The 13,439-nt window shown below is 39.4% G+C and overlaps 1 protein-coding gene across 1 annotated transcript; it reads left to right on the plus strand.

The window, feature by feature from the left end:
* The first annotated feature begins 594 nt into the window (after nucleotides 1-594).
* Nucleotides 595-12,962, plus strand: KCNK16 (potassium two pore domain channel subfamily K member 16). Its single transcript, XM_030035690.1, is given in 5 exon segments — nucleotides 595-712; nucleotides 4,307-4,554; nucleotides 8,473-8,584; nucleotides 11,189-11,410; nucleotides 12,739-12,962. Coding segments are annotated over 5 exon segments (924 nt in total).
* The last annotated feature ends 477 nt before the right edge of the window (nucleotides 12,963-13,439 follow it).

Raw genomic sequence — 13,439 nt, forward strand, 5'->3', positions numbered from 1 at the left:
TTTCCCATTCCTTTGAAGGAAATCTCAGGGGCTGCACCTGAGATTTTTCAAAGATTATCTTCTGTTCATTTTTTGGGGCATCTGAGGTGCTTCATTTGACACAAACAGTGAGCTAAAAAAATACTTGTATTTGTGGGCCAACAGTGTGCTTACCCAAATGCATTTATACAAATAAAGAACAGAAACAACAAGATCTTCCTCCAATACAATAACTACAGAATTCAAGGAAGCTTTTCTTTTTTTCATAGAATCTGTCTGAGAAAAATACTATTGAAATCTTGGAACTCTTCATAACTGTTATCTGAAAATGCTTCATGTTTTCACCTATGTGAGTGTAAATCAGGAAGTCAAAATGATTGCTTTATATTTGGAGTGAGAACAAAATCAGAAGTAGAAAATTGCCAGATGGTAGTGTCATGCCTGAAGAAATGCAGTGTTACTGTTATTTATATTTAACATGGTTCTAAAATCATTTCCTTAACTCTTCTCCAAAGTGCAGGGTTTAAAAGTCATTCAAGGAGCAAAGCAAATTCAAAACAATTCAGTATTTCCATGTACAAACTGTTCAGGCTGAAATGTATACCCTGTGGAAGAATGGGTCCCTGGATCTTTGCATTCAGTTTGTCATCTAGCTCTGTACGAGACATTTATTCTGGCAAAATTAGTCCAAAATTCATTCATCAGAAGTTTGAAGATGACAGGATCAGCCAAGGTATCCTTAAACCATTTAATTACTTATTTTAGAAACAGTTTAGAAACAGTGTCTATGTAAATTATACTCCTACTGATCACAATGGTATTTTTTCTGGCTTTTGAAATACAGAGTGAGGAAACCATGTCAGTTATTTTTGGCCTATCTTTTATTTAGTATCTGTCCATGATTAGGAATTGTTAGGAACTGTAACAGCAATAGGTGAAGCAATTGGAGAACCCCAAATCCTTTGTTTTGCTCCAGGTGATACATGTTAAGTGATTCACTATCTCGACTGTAGACCAGGATGTCATTTTGGTATCTGTGCTTTCTAGAAGAGCTCAGATTTTCTCTGGGAAAAGCTGGATCCTACTGGGTCAGTCACGCATTACAGTAACATTGAGGGAGGAAGATATGATAAGTGAAGGAATAATCCATAAGGTCATGTTCAGCTCTGGATTCAAAATATGTTTTGTAAGAATTCATTCCTTAGCTTTGAGACCAAATGCACTCTTATGTTTATCATAAGTGCTCTAGGGAGTGCTGGAACAGCAGAACCTCTGACTAACAGTCAACTTCCAAGTTCAGCTACTCTCAAGAAGTTTTTGCTTTCAGCATTTTTTATTTTTAATGTTTGTGAACTCAGGTTTTATTTATTTTTTTAATCAGAAGAACATTAAAAGAGCAACAAGAGAAGTTAGATTAGATAGTGTGCTTTGTCACCCCATCATCAAAAGGGATCTTCTAGTATTGTTATTTTGGCATATTGTATATTATGCCTTTTTACCTGGAAAACTAATTTAATTTCCAATGTGGTATGCCATGCTGAGCTTCCTCTTCCAGATTCAGAACTTACACAGAAATCATAAGTCTTCAGTTTATTTCCAAATGTATATATTTGAGTTTCTTTTTTCCTGTGGCAAGACATAACTTCTGGGCTCCTGTGCAGAATCTTGTTTTAGTTTATTCCTATGTTGCAGCTTGACACTAAGGGAAAAAAAACCCATGCCTTTGCAAACAAAATATTGATGTTTCTATAACTTGAAATCTTTAGGTACATATTTCTGTAGCTTTTTTATGGGAATAAATATGGCAGCATCAGCTACTTACAGACTGTTGTCTTTCACATTTTCAGAGCACACTACTCTGCTCACTTGTATGGAACTGTGCATGTTTATGAAAATACTTTCTTAAATGTGTGCTTCATGATTTTGCCCTTGCATGTACCTGTAAGGTCATTCAGCTCTAAGGTGGTTCATCTCTAACTGCATATTTACTCTGCAGTTTCTTGTGCAAATACGATTGAATTTTATTTTTTTTTCATCTTTCTGCAGAAACACTGCTTTCTACGTCAGCCGCAGGACAGATCTTATCACATATTCCACGTGTCTTTTGAAGTTCTCTCCAGCTGTTTGTTATATTACCCATTAATTGATTATTTTTTCCTGCCTTTTTTTAAAATGCTTTTCAAATTATAGTCATGGTAAAGATGATAACACCTCCTCTGAAAGTTGATTAGAAATCATTTCACTTGGCCAACCAAATAGGATACACCTGTAATGTTGAAGTGCTTTAAGTAGTAATATCTGAAGTATAGAAGTAAACAGACAATTTTAGTGACTCAAATCACAAAATCCTCAGAAAATTAAGATCCTAAAAGTAAGCCTAAGTGGACATTTTTTCTTAAGGCATAATTTAGACTGCCAAGTTTGGCGGCCAGAATGCTTTGTTGAACTGAACTGAACAGAATAGAAGGGGAGATAAAAGAGGTTCAGTGCTGTATTTATTCATTTGTAACTTAATTAATAGTTTCGTACCCTTAATTGTGAAACCTACTTCAACTGTGGGAGTTTGTCTCAGCCCAGCTATGCACATGTGTTTGCATCCATTCCAGAAAACCAGTAGGCTAGCATTCTCTTGGACTGGAGACATAGGTCCTATAAAATACAACAAGACAAACATCTGGATCTCTCACCAGAGGCAGCCCTGCTAGTGTAACAGGCAGTTGTGCAACATCCCAGACTTGTCTACTGAAGTTCTTGTTAGATACTCTGAAAGTAATTGTCATCCTTAGCACAGACCAAGAGAAGGCCTTCCATCAGTGATAAGCAAGTTGGACATCTCAGTTTCTTCAGATTAGTTTGCTTCATAACGTTATTGCAGTGCTCAGTAATATTATTGATGCCACTACAGCTTCTATCTCCTAAATGTTTCACTTCAGCCAAAAAGAAATGCCAAAGCACCAAGGCTTTGAGTCCTTGCACGTTGCACTTCTCTACTGAAATCTTTCTGTCCCCCAGTCACAGCAACAGAGTGGTCCCAAAGTTCAATATGTTCTTTTGGGAGTTCTCCACAATACTTTTCACTTTTCAGAGTGACAAGTGGCCTTCTGCTGCCAGTCAATCATCCTCTTCTGGGTGGAGATGGCTGTCCCTAGGCTAGGAGCACAGTTCAAATGGCAAGTACAGGGGTTTTCCCAGATACAGATATGATTGAAACCATTTTTTCAGTCTTTTTCTCTGAGCACTACCTCTTGTTTGAAGGTAGGTGAAAAACAATCTGAAGCAAAGGAGGGATATCTGTATCCAGAACATTTTAATCAGAAGAGAGTTTAATAACAAAATTGCATCCCTAGCCATATGGCCTTCTTACTCTGTGTGTGTGTGTGTGTGTTTTCTTTCAGAAGCAATGTGGCATAGATGACACTAGTCGTAAAGCGTTTTCTACAGAAAAATATGCAAGCCCAGCTCATTTCCAGTGCATGATAATCACTAAGTCTCCCATGAGTGGACCTCTGATACTTTTTAGCTAACAATTAACCTTAAGCCCTCCTTCCCCTTATGCATTTGGATTAAAAGGGCAATACGGAGACTGAAAGCAGTAGTGATGAGTGGTTCATTCTCTAATTCTATGGACTAAAGGGTGGAGTCATCTGACAAAGAATTCAGGAGCAGCAGGCCAGGCAGTAAGGGGACTGATCTTATTAGGGTTAGGAAAGAAAGAGAAAGTCTGTCTTGTGACCAGGCTGAATTCAGGATGTTTATGAGCTTCATCATGCTGCTTTCACTGGTGCCAGCAATGTTTGTATGGTACAGATGGCAGCTGTTGATTTTTCCATTTATTCAGCTCCATACTCCTCTTTGTGGCGGGGAGTCTGCTGTAATTAGAGACTTTATAGTGTTTTCTTGTACAAAAGTCTAGTGTTTAGAGTAAGGCTTTACTTGTCAAGACTATAAGAGTCTATCCGTGACTCTATTCATATGACCCCGGGTAAGTCATTCAACCACAGTTTTCAGCTTCCCAGCCTGGAAAACAATACCAGTCTCAGAGGGCTTATGTCAGGCTTCATTCATTTGATTGAGATCTCTGGATAGAAGTTGTTTCAAAAGGAGAAAAATACTGTGTTTCACATTCTTATTAAGCCATAAATGTTCTCCCTTTATTCTGGATAGACAAAAGATGTGGAGGATAAAATTTGCCTGTTAGTCTCATTTTATATAGGCCTGATACCTGTATGTTCTGTTAAAAAATTCTCCAGGGCAGTAACTGGGAACATGGATGTGTGATTCCTGGGCGTCCTAGGTAGCACATGTCTTGGGACAGCAACCTATTAAGTACTGAGCAGGGACTGGCAGCAGCACAGCAGCAGCACGCCCCTACTCACCATACACAACCGGCAGATCAGCTGGACTCTGCTGCTGGTACTAGGGTATCTCTTTTACCTTCTCCTGGGCGCTATGGTGTTCCAGCTGCTGGAAAAGCAGGCAGAGACCCACTTTCGGGACCAGTTCCAGCTGGAGAAGCTCAAGTTCCTGCAGAACTACACATGCTTGGACAGGCAAGCCCTGGAGCAGTTTGTACAGGTAAGAGGAACAGGCTCCCATTATTTTTGCTCAAGCATTATTTTGGTTAGAAGAAATTATACTGTTGGGGCCAAACATGTCATAAATTGATCTGCTGTCCATGACATTAAAGGACTAACTGTACAAGAGAAAGGCAGAAGTTTCTCAAGCCCATTCACATACCTCTTTATCTTGATCTATTGGACTTCTTTCTTTTCCCAGTCATGAACTCCCAAAATATGCAAATCTGCTGATGCACCTTTGTGCTACTTTGCAATAATTTCAACTTCATGGTTTTCAGATCCCTCACTAATTATTACATGGGAATTATGCATGGGGACAAAAACCAAGAATCAAACCTACAAGAAGTAGCTTGCCCTTCCAAGGTTCTCCAGTCCAAACCTGTGCAAATTCTGCCCTTCTTTCGTACTAGAAATTGTCAACTGCCTTTGAAGATGGTCCTGCAATTTCAGGCCTCTAAAAAAATGATAAAGTCAACCATCATGAACTGTGTTATCTATCACTTATAATGAGAGATAAAGGGCTCTTGTTCAATATGGGTTGTCAATGACATCTTCAATTACATTTTAATCTATTCCTCAAAACTGGCTGGACATAAATTACTAGACCTTTCATGGTATTATTATAGACATATTCTCATTCTAGTATTGCAAGAACTGGACAGAAATCCTTGAACTACCACTTTCTTCATGCTCAAAGTTTATCCAGTTACAGAGCTGGGTGCCTAAACAGTTTGAACTCTTTCTGCCACGTTATTAAACCTGGCAGAAACTCTAAACATGCTGCAAGTTTACACTGTCCGAGTCAGAGGACTTCCACAACAGTATATGCTTTTGATCAACAAAAAGCCTAGATTCTGTAAATGAATTTAAGCAAATAGTGAAGTTCAAATCAGAAAGGGAAGAGAAGGCACCTGAGCCTCTGTCTACAAGGACAATGTTCTGATTACTAATACTGTGATTATTTCTTGTGGAACATTTGGCATTGGCCAGCAAATGACTAGAGTTCTCAAGAACTTACATGGCTAAAAATACGTCTGTTTTTTTCAGCTTCACCAGTTGGTGATATTATCTGTCTTTCCCTTATCTCTGTGATAATGATTGTAGAAGAGAAAACCCTGACTCATTCTAAACCAAATTGGGATACTTCATAGGACTGAAAGGTTTAGTTAAGTCTCCGGTACCCTAGAAACCTTAGGGAGGGTTCACACATGTCCACATTCTCCTCTCTCTGGCTCCAGTGGAGCTTCCTTAGCACTGCCATGCCTCTCAGAGAATCACATTTTGCTGTGTCTCTGCTGAATTAGATACAATCACTTGTAAGCTGTTCCAGACAAAACCAACTGAGGGCACCAAATTACCATCTACAATGCACCAAGCTTCAGAGTACTTAGACTTGATAGTCCTCAAGGTAAATGTAAGTGCAGGTGCCCACTGACTCACCTGTCATCTGTAAGACCTCTTAAGAAATTTGTCCAGCTCTTACTAAAAGTAGGGAATAGAAGTCTTTCCATATTAAATCTCTAACTCTAAAACTAATGCAGGGAAGCAATCATGTCTCTGTACATTTTAACTATATGGTTAAGGAGGCCTGTTCATCATGTCAGAAGTTCCAGTCTGAAAAGTCACAGTATTCAGGCTGTGGTGAGACACAGCCACTAGATTCAGTCTGAGATTCAGTCTGAGCAGCTGACAAGTATAAGGTGTCTTGTCTTATTGCCAGCTCTTTAACCCTAAATCATGGAATCTGAGAATCAACCCAGGTTTCATTTTGCATATCCATTATCATTAATAATAGAGTTACCACTTATAATTCATTAACTTTTTATTTGATTGTGCGTTAAGCAAATTCTTGCTCTTCCATGTCCATAAACTGCATTGGCTCTGCTTGGTTAAGACTGCCTAGCTGAGAGGTGGCCCTCAGCTGCAGCTCCTAAGCTGAACAGCCTGGAGCTTTGGGAAAGTGCAAATCCAAACTCTGATCTAATACGTCTCTGGTAAACATACTTTGATTAGGAAATTATGCCATTCTGACAGCATAACTGAGAAGCAGATTCATTGAGTAAGGAGGTACCTTTTTTAAGTCCCTGTTTTGATTGTGTCCATACTTTTTCAGCCCCAAAGGAACTGATATAAATATAGACTGAGAAGACCAAATCCTTGTCCATGACCATAAGTGGCTGCAATGTGCATTGGCAGGGGGACAGGAGCAGAAATGGCAGGCAGTTTTTATTCTCTCCACAGCCATAACCGTTACCTGAGCTGTAGATGGAAAGGAGCTAGGAGCTGTTATAACTCTCCCACATGAACCTGTTTGTTTAGGTAGGATTCTACTGGGCACCAGGATGCCATTTCTTTCATGGGGTTGTACTTAAAAGCAACAATCATACCAAGAAATCTGGCCCTGTCAGACTACGTCTGAAGTGCTCAATATTCAACATTGCCTTACTCTTCCATGGGCTTCCTGATGTGAAAGTTGGCTTTCATGATGTGAATGTAGCTCCTCTGAACTCTTGTGCGTTGAAACAGATAGAACTGACAAGTGTTCCTTACAGGGATGAATTAAACCTGTGATTATTTTAGACATTTCAAAAGACTCACACCTCAGTAGTTTATGCGTGTTCCCTCTAACCAGAAAATAAAATAGTCAACTCTAGGTAATTTGATGTGTCGAACTCTTCCCATTCTAAGAACAGGCTCTTAATGGATAATGTAAAGTTCTTTGTCATACTGAAAAGAAACTCTGCTAACACTTCAATCATGAGATCACATATGATGATGCCTAGCAGCCCTATCTGATGATCTTGATCGAACTGTAGGATTTTTTGCTGAAGGAATAACATTAGCTATTAGACTTAGGATACTCAGTCCGCCAGCACAGATCAGCTAATATTGCAGAACCTATGCAAAATCAGATACCTTGTAGCAGGTATATTCATGAGACAAGCAATCCTTCTGGCAGTGGTCAACATTTAAATCAAGAAAGAATATATTCTTTGGTCTCTTACTCCTGGAACCAACTAAAGCTGTTGAATCCTGCTCATGTCTTGCATGATGCAAAAGTCTCTGCAAGAGATGACCAAGTAATTCCTTCAGGCATTTGGCAAAATAATGAAGGCTGTGGCCTGAACCTCAAAATTGGTATGTAACAAACAAGGGGATTCTTGAAACCCCAGCCACTGAGCAGAAGGTAACCAGCCTCCTTCAGAGAAATCTGCAGGAAGAGCAAAGGAACACAGTCTTCACAAAGGCAGCTAACAAGATATTCAATGCATAAATAGGAGCAGCATCTCTTTTGTGCATAGTAGTTTTGGTCATCTGGTAAGAGCTATCTGGAATAGCAGACAATATTTCATTAGCTAATCTTTCAGACTAGGTGAATCCTAACATTCATTGAAAATTATTGGGAACTCATAGCCAAAAATAGTAATTCATCCTCACTAGTACTTACATGGAGGAAACAGAAATGAGCATGTTCCCCATGCCCCTCCCCACAGACACAACCATACATTTACACATGCCCAAATTAAAAACTGGAATGAGATGACTAGGCTAGGGAAGGAGAGAAGAGGAACTGCCTTTATTTTTTATGGCATAACTTCACTTTCCCAGTTTGGTCACTCTGGGGACTCCCTCCGCTCCCTTCCCCTTAGCCTTCAACTAGTTATGGAACCTGTACTACTTCAATGGCCAGTACTCCAGTGACAAGAGCTCAAGTTCCTGGCCAGCTCTATTTCCAAGTTTTGCCATGACAGCACATGGACATTTTAGTCAAACTCTACCCTGTTATCTACACTGTTTATTGCTCTGCTTGCTCAAGATTGAAAGCAATATTTACTTCTGTCTTTTTTTCTGACATTCTTCCTGATTTGGTCTAATGGGTTGCTCATCTTTGCTCCTTTGACCTCTTCTGCCTCAGGTCCTCATGGAAGCATGGGAAAAAGTGATCAACCCAGAAGGAAACTCTACGAATCCCAGTAACTGGGACTTCAGCAACTCCTTTTTTGCAGGAACTGTTGTCACCACTATAGGTGAGGTACTCTCTTTCCTTATAAATTGGGGTTTCCTCCAGGTGTCCTGTAAAGCCCCCAGAAATGTGCAGCTGGTGGACAGAATACCTCTGCAAGACAATCTTGACTACTGTGGGTTATGGTTTTCTATTGTTTTGCAATTACACCTGTTATTCTTGTGTATCCAGCATATTACACCTGCAAAAAAAGCTGAGTGCCTACTTGGTACATGCAATATCATTTTGTACATGCACAGCACATCTTGAGGTTGCTTTGAAGCACTTATTTGCACTCACCACAAAATCAGAGACCTATAGAAAATTACAATACTCTTTAAAAATAATTGCAGCTGCTAGATTGGGTTTCTTGTATATGCCTACATTTTTCTGAACCACAGCAATTACATGGCCCTCTATGTCAGAAAATTGATATACTCCATTTATCTACAATAGCTTTAAAGCAATTTGCTTTTGCTTGAGGGACTCTAGATTTGCCTTTTTAAAACCTGACTCAGCAAAACTATTAAGCAAGCATGGCCTCAATTTTGAGCAGGGTCCTTAAGTTCTGGTGACCTTAGTACATACATACATTGCTGAATCAAGCTCTTATTATCTAGCCTATGCTAGCATCTATCCAGAATCTAGCTCTACACCGTGCAAAGACAACTTTTTTTTATTGGCCTGCTAATCTGGCTTGAATTACCTTCCCTTATTGTGCCAGCAATTTAGCACTTCCTTCCTTTTCTTTTCTTGAAATGTAAATACTCCTTCTCCTTATTTATAGTTTATTGGTGAGTCATTGAACTAGTCCAGATGTATTGGAATAAGGGAAGCACTGATAATAGAAAATACATGAAGGTAATTTACAACAAAGTTAGTGCATGTTTCTGAGTAAAGGTTCAATTAATTGACCTTTAGTTAGGGGAAAGGGAGATTAGGTATGTTAGATATGTTGGAACATTTCAGAGTTCTGGCACAAGTTTTCTTCTCTTTTTCATTTGTAAAATCTCTTAAGTCACTGCATTCTTTACCTACACTGGGAAAGCTATAAAATTACTGTCAAATGCAGACTTGGTTTATATGAGCAAGAAGTTCTTTAGCTGCATAACCTATGTCTGTTCCCCAAATGCATGCAGCTCTACCACCACAAGGATTTTCATGCTAGTATAGCTGCATCTTTCCTGAGATTTCTAATCGCACCTCATGGATATGATCTTTTTTTTTTTTTCCCCCTGAACTAAGACCTCATTTCTGGCAGAACTCCTATTATCAGACAAAGCTTTGGAGCTGTATCTGCTTGTTCACTCTGAAAAACCTCTTCCAAGAAGTTGGTTCACCTCCTTTTAAACACAATTTAGTCATGCTTTGGGAAATTATTTACAATCAGTTTTTCTTCATTCCTGACTTACTCTCCCCTACGTTATAGGTTTGTACCTGAAAGTTCTAAAAGCCAGGGTAAAAAGTAATGTTGTGCATTTCAGTATAAAATTTTATGCAAACTTTATTATCTAATTAAATGCTATCACACTTCTGGAATGAACTAAATGAGAACAGATATCAACTATAACCATGTCGATCAGTAATTCTTGAAGTGCTTTGCAAATGAGGTGAGTATTATTATACAGCTGGAGAGACATGGTACATAATATAGAATTGATTTGTCAAAGTCACCCAGTAGGCTCACGTCAAGTTTCTCAAGTTCAGCGGACTATTTTATATGTGAGATAACAGAGAGACAGAAAGAAAACCACGATACCTGGACCTTCTACTTTATAAACAGTGGTTTGGCTGTTCATCCAGTCACAATAGGTGCACGCATAGAAAATCATACTCTGGTTTGAATGCCCCTGAGGGCATTTTTAAACAATTGCAATGAGTTTGCATCAGCCCACACATCACTAGTCAAAAGTTCACCAGAGTGTGTTCCCTGGAAATCCATGAGTTCCTGATCCTCAATCCTAAACTCCTAAAATCCCTTGTCATGACCCATCCACTGGCCATTCTGCGTACCTGTCTATTGCAGCCACGTATGCTGTAACTTATCTCCCAGAAGGCAGACGTTTGTACTGAGAGACACAGATCTGCCCTGTGCTGACAGAAAACAGTTCTGCTCTGAATGTTTCTAAGTTAAAAATAAAAGCAGGCAAACTGACTTTACTTAGATTTCATCCAAACATATTTTTGGCTGAGCTCTTGCAAGCCACTTTGTAAATCTTTGGAAGCAGTCATGGTGAAGAGAACCCTAATTTGTTTTTGCCAATCTTTGTATCATGAGTTATGCAATACTTGGTGATTTTCCTCAAAGACAGGAGCCAATTGATTACGAGAGCATCTCCACTTGAATTGAAATTGTAAAGTGAGTATTTCATTCCTATGGTTGCCATAATAAGTTTGAAATTATGATGAGCATACTTACAAACTCATTGCAAAAAGCTTTAAAAAAAATCCTCATTTTTTTCCTAATTTGGAGATTTTTTGGATTCGTGATTAGGTACAATATCTCTGTGCAGGGTAAACAGCAAGGTCAGCCTACAGTGCATGGAAGCATTGGTTTATCCTTTCTTTTTTGGACATTGCTCCCAGCTGGAGTGGGTTTGTGATTCAAGAGCAAAACAGACCCAGTAATTTCCACTAGACAACTGCTCAGTGCTGTTTAGCTGTCATCTTCCTTTTATCTTTCAAGTGGTTCAAACACTGACAGTGGCAATCTTCCTGACCACTAGGACCTTGCTTTTTCTAGTGTCCCCACCATAGGTCTTCAGTTATGTAGAAGGCTGGAGCTACGGAGAAGGCTTTTACTTCACCTTCATCACCCTGAGCACCATTGGATTTGGGGACTATGTAGTAGGTAATAAAGAAGGTGAACTGGATTGAGCTTTGTAATTAGTTACTCTAGTATAAAGCTAAATACAGAGAGCACAGATATCCATTCTACCATAAATCTGGTACAAGAGTGAGCTGACCCAGTCTGGTAATGATGAGGTAATGTATTATATGACATGGGCATTTTTCTCTTGGCAGCTAAGCTGAGAGTCACCAAACTCATTTCACATATGCCACTGAACACCCATTCAACAGTGACTATGTCCAAGCTGGTACGAATGTGATCCATGAGTGACAGGTGGAATATAAATGAAATCTCTTTGTCAGTATTAAGCCTTTGAAACACCCTCTTCTAACAGTGATTTGTTTCAGCAAGTGCCTACCATTCCCAATAAGAAATCATGTCAAATATGAAATGATCAGTACTTACAACGGGGATAATATTACTGACAAACCCAGGACACCTGTGAAAGAAAACAAAACCAGTGAGATTACATAGTCTTTAGAGATCTAGGCTGAGACACAGCAGTAGAGAGACATGAGGGGCTATTTTTCCACCCACTTATTTGAACAAATGGTCTTAACAGGTTATGTATAGTGTGTTTATTTGTTAAAAACACTAGGGTCTGTTACTTCACGAGTAGTAGCTCTCCTCTCCTAGAGGTCATAACTATGTCCCAAAAGGAGATAAAAACCCATCCCGTGCTGAATCTGGACACTGTGGAGTTTCATGATGATCTGGATGACAGAGACTAAATGGGTGGCTGCGGTGCTGCCCTGTCCCTGTATCAGCTGCACCGATTGTCCATGCTGTGGAAATACCAAACTGGGAATTAAGATTCCCATAACCACCTACTTAAAACGGCTGCATTTCCCATATAATATTCTCCAGGTAATTTTGAATCCTCGTTACTGAGGTATATCACCCTACAAAAAGCAATAACTATATCACTGAGGTAGTAAACCATATCTTTCTAAATCATCTGAGATCCCCTGTGCGTCTCTTGAGTGTAATATGGCTAACATGGATTCAACATTGGGTTTCCAAGATGATGTTTTTCTTTGTCAGTGGCTAGGAACACTCAATTTTGTGCATTCCTGATTAACAATAGATATGGCTATTTTTATTATATATCCTCAGCTCCAGACATTTGATGCCAGCTGTGCTAAGCTTAACCTGAGAGTTGGAACACAAAAAGCAAAAAGCTCACAGATCACACAAAAAGCTCATAGATCACACAGACTTGTTTAACATACACTTTTGAAGGGGGTGGAGGGGGTGTATGAGCATGTATGTTGTCTGGCAGACCAAAGCTATCAAGATTAATATGCAAAGTTTCCTGGATTTTTCAGGCACAAACCCCAACAAGCACTATAACCCAGAGTACAGGAGCCTAACTGTGATATGGATTGTTTTTGGCTTGGCCTGGCTAGCTCTGGTCTTCAATGTGGGAGCTGATTTGATGGAAAAATTCCTTCAGCTAAAGTGGCACAAGCCTGACTTAAGCTTGGCAGAAGGACCCACCACCAAATTGGAAGATGAACCTGAGCAGCCTAGAATCCACATCCCTAGCTGAGCAAGGTACACAGAAAGCAGTTTTGAAAGCTCATCTTTCATCTATATCTCACAGTAAGCAAGCCCTGTGGATAAAGGACTAAACCACAGGTTGTGGACTGTTTCCTAAGGAGGAAATGTTTCAGATGCATTGAAATTTCCACACACTGTGTAGGCATCAGCCAATTAAAACCTCCAAAGAAGTAGCACGCATGGTAAAACAAGTGTCCCAGGATTCATTTTACACCTCTCACTCAACAAAGGCAACTTCCCCTAAAGTAATCAATTATTATCCTTTCTCTTTCTCCAGTGGAATATAGTTCTTATAGTCACTCATTTTCAAAAAATCCAGAGTGACTGCCTCCCAGCTCCAATGACAAGTCATGTCACCAAGAGTCTCAAGTGGAAAAAGTCAGGTACAAAAATCTTTCTGCATTTCAATCAGAAAACAAACAAAACCACAGAGGAATATCGACAGTAATGACCACCTACTTAATGA

This window comes from Aquila chrysaetos, chromosome 13 (genome assembly GCF_900496995.4).
Source record: "Aquila chrysaetos chrysaetos chromosome 13, bAquChr1.4, whole genome shotgun sequence".
NCBI classification, from domain to species: domain Eukaryota; kingdom Metazoa; phylum Chordata; class Aves; order Accipitriformes; family Accipitridae; genus Aquila; species Aquila chrysaetos.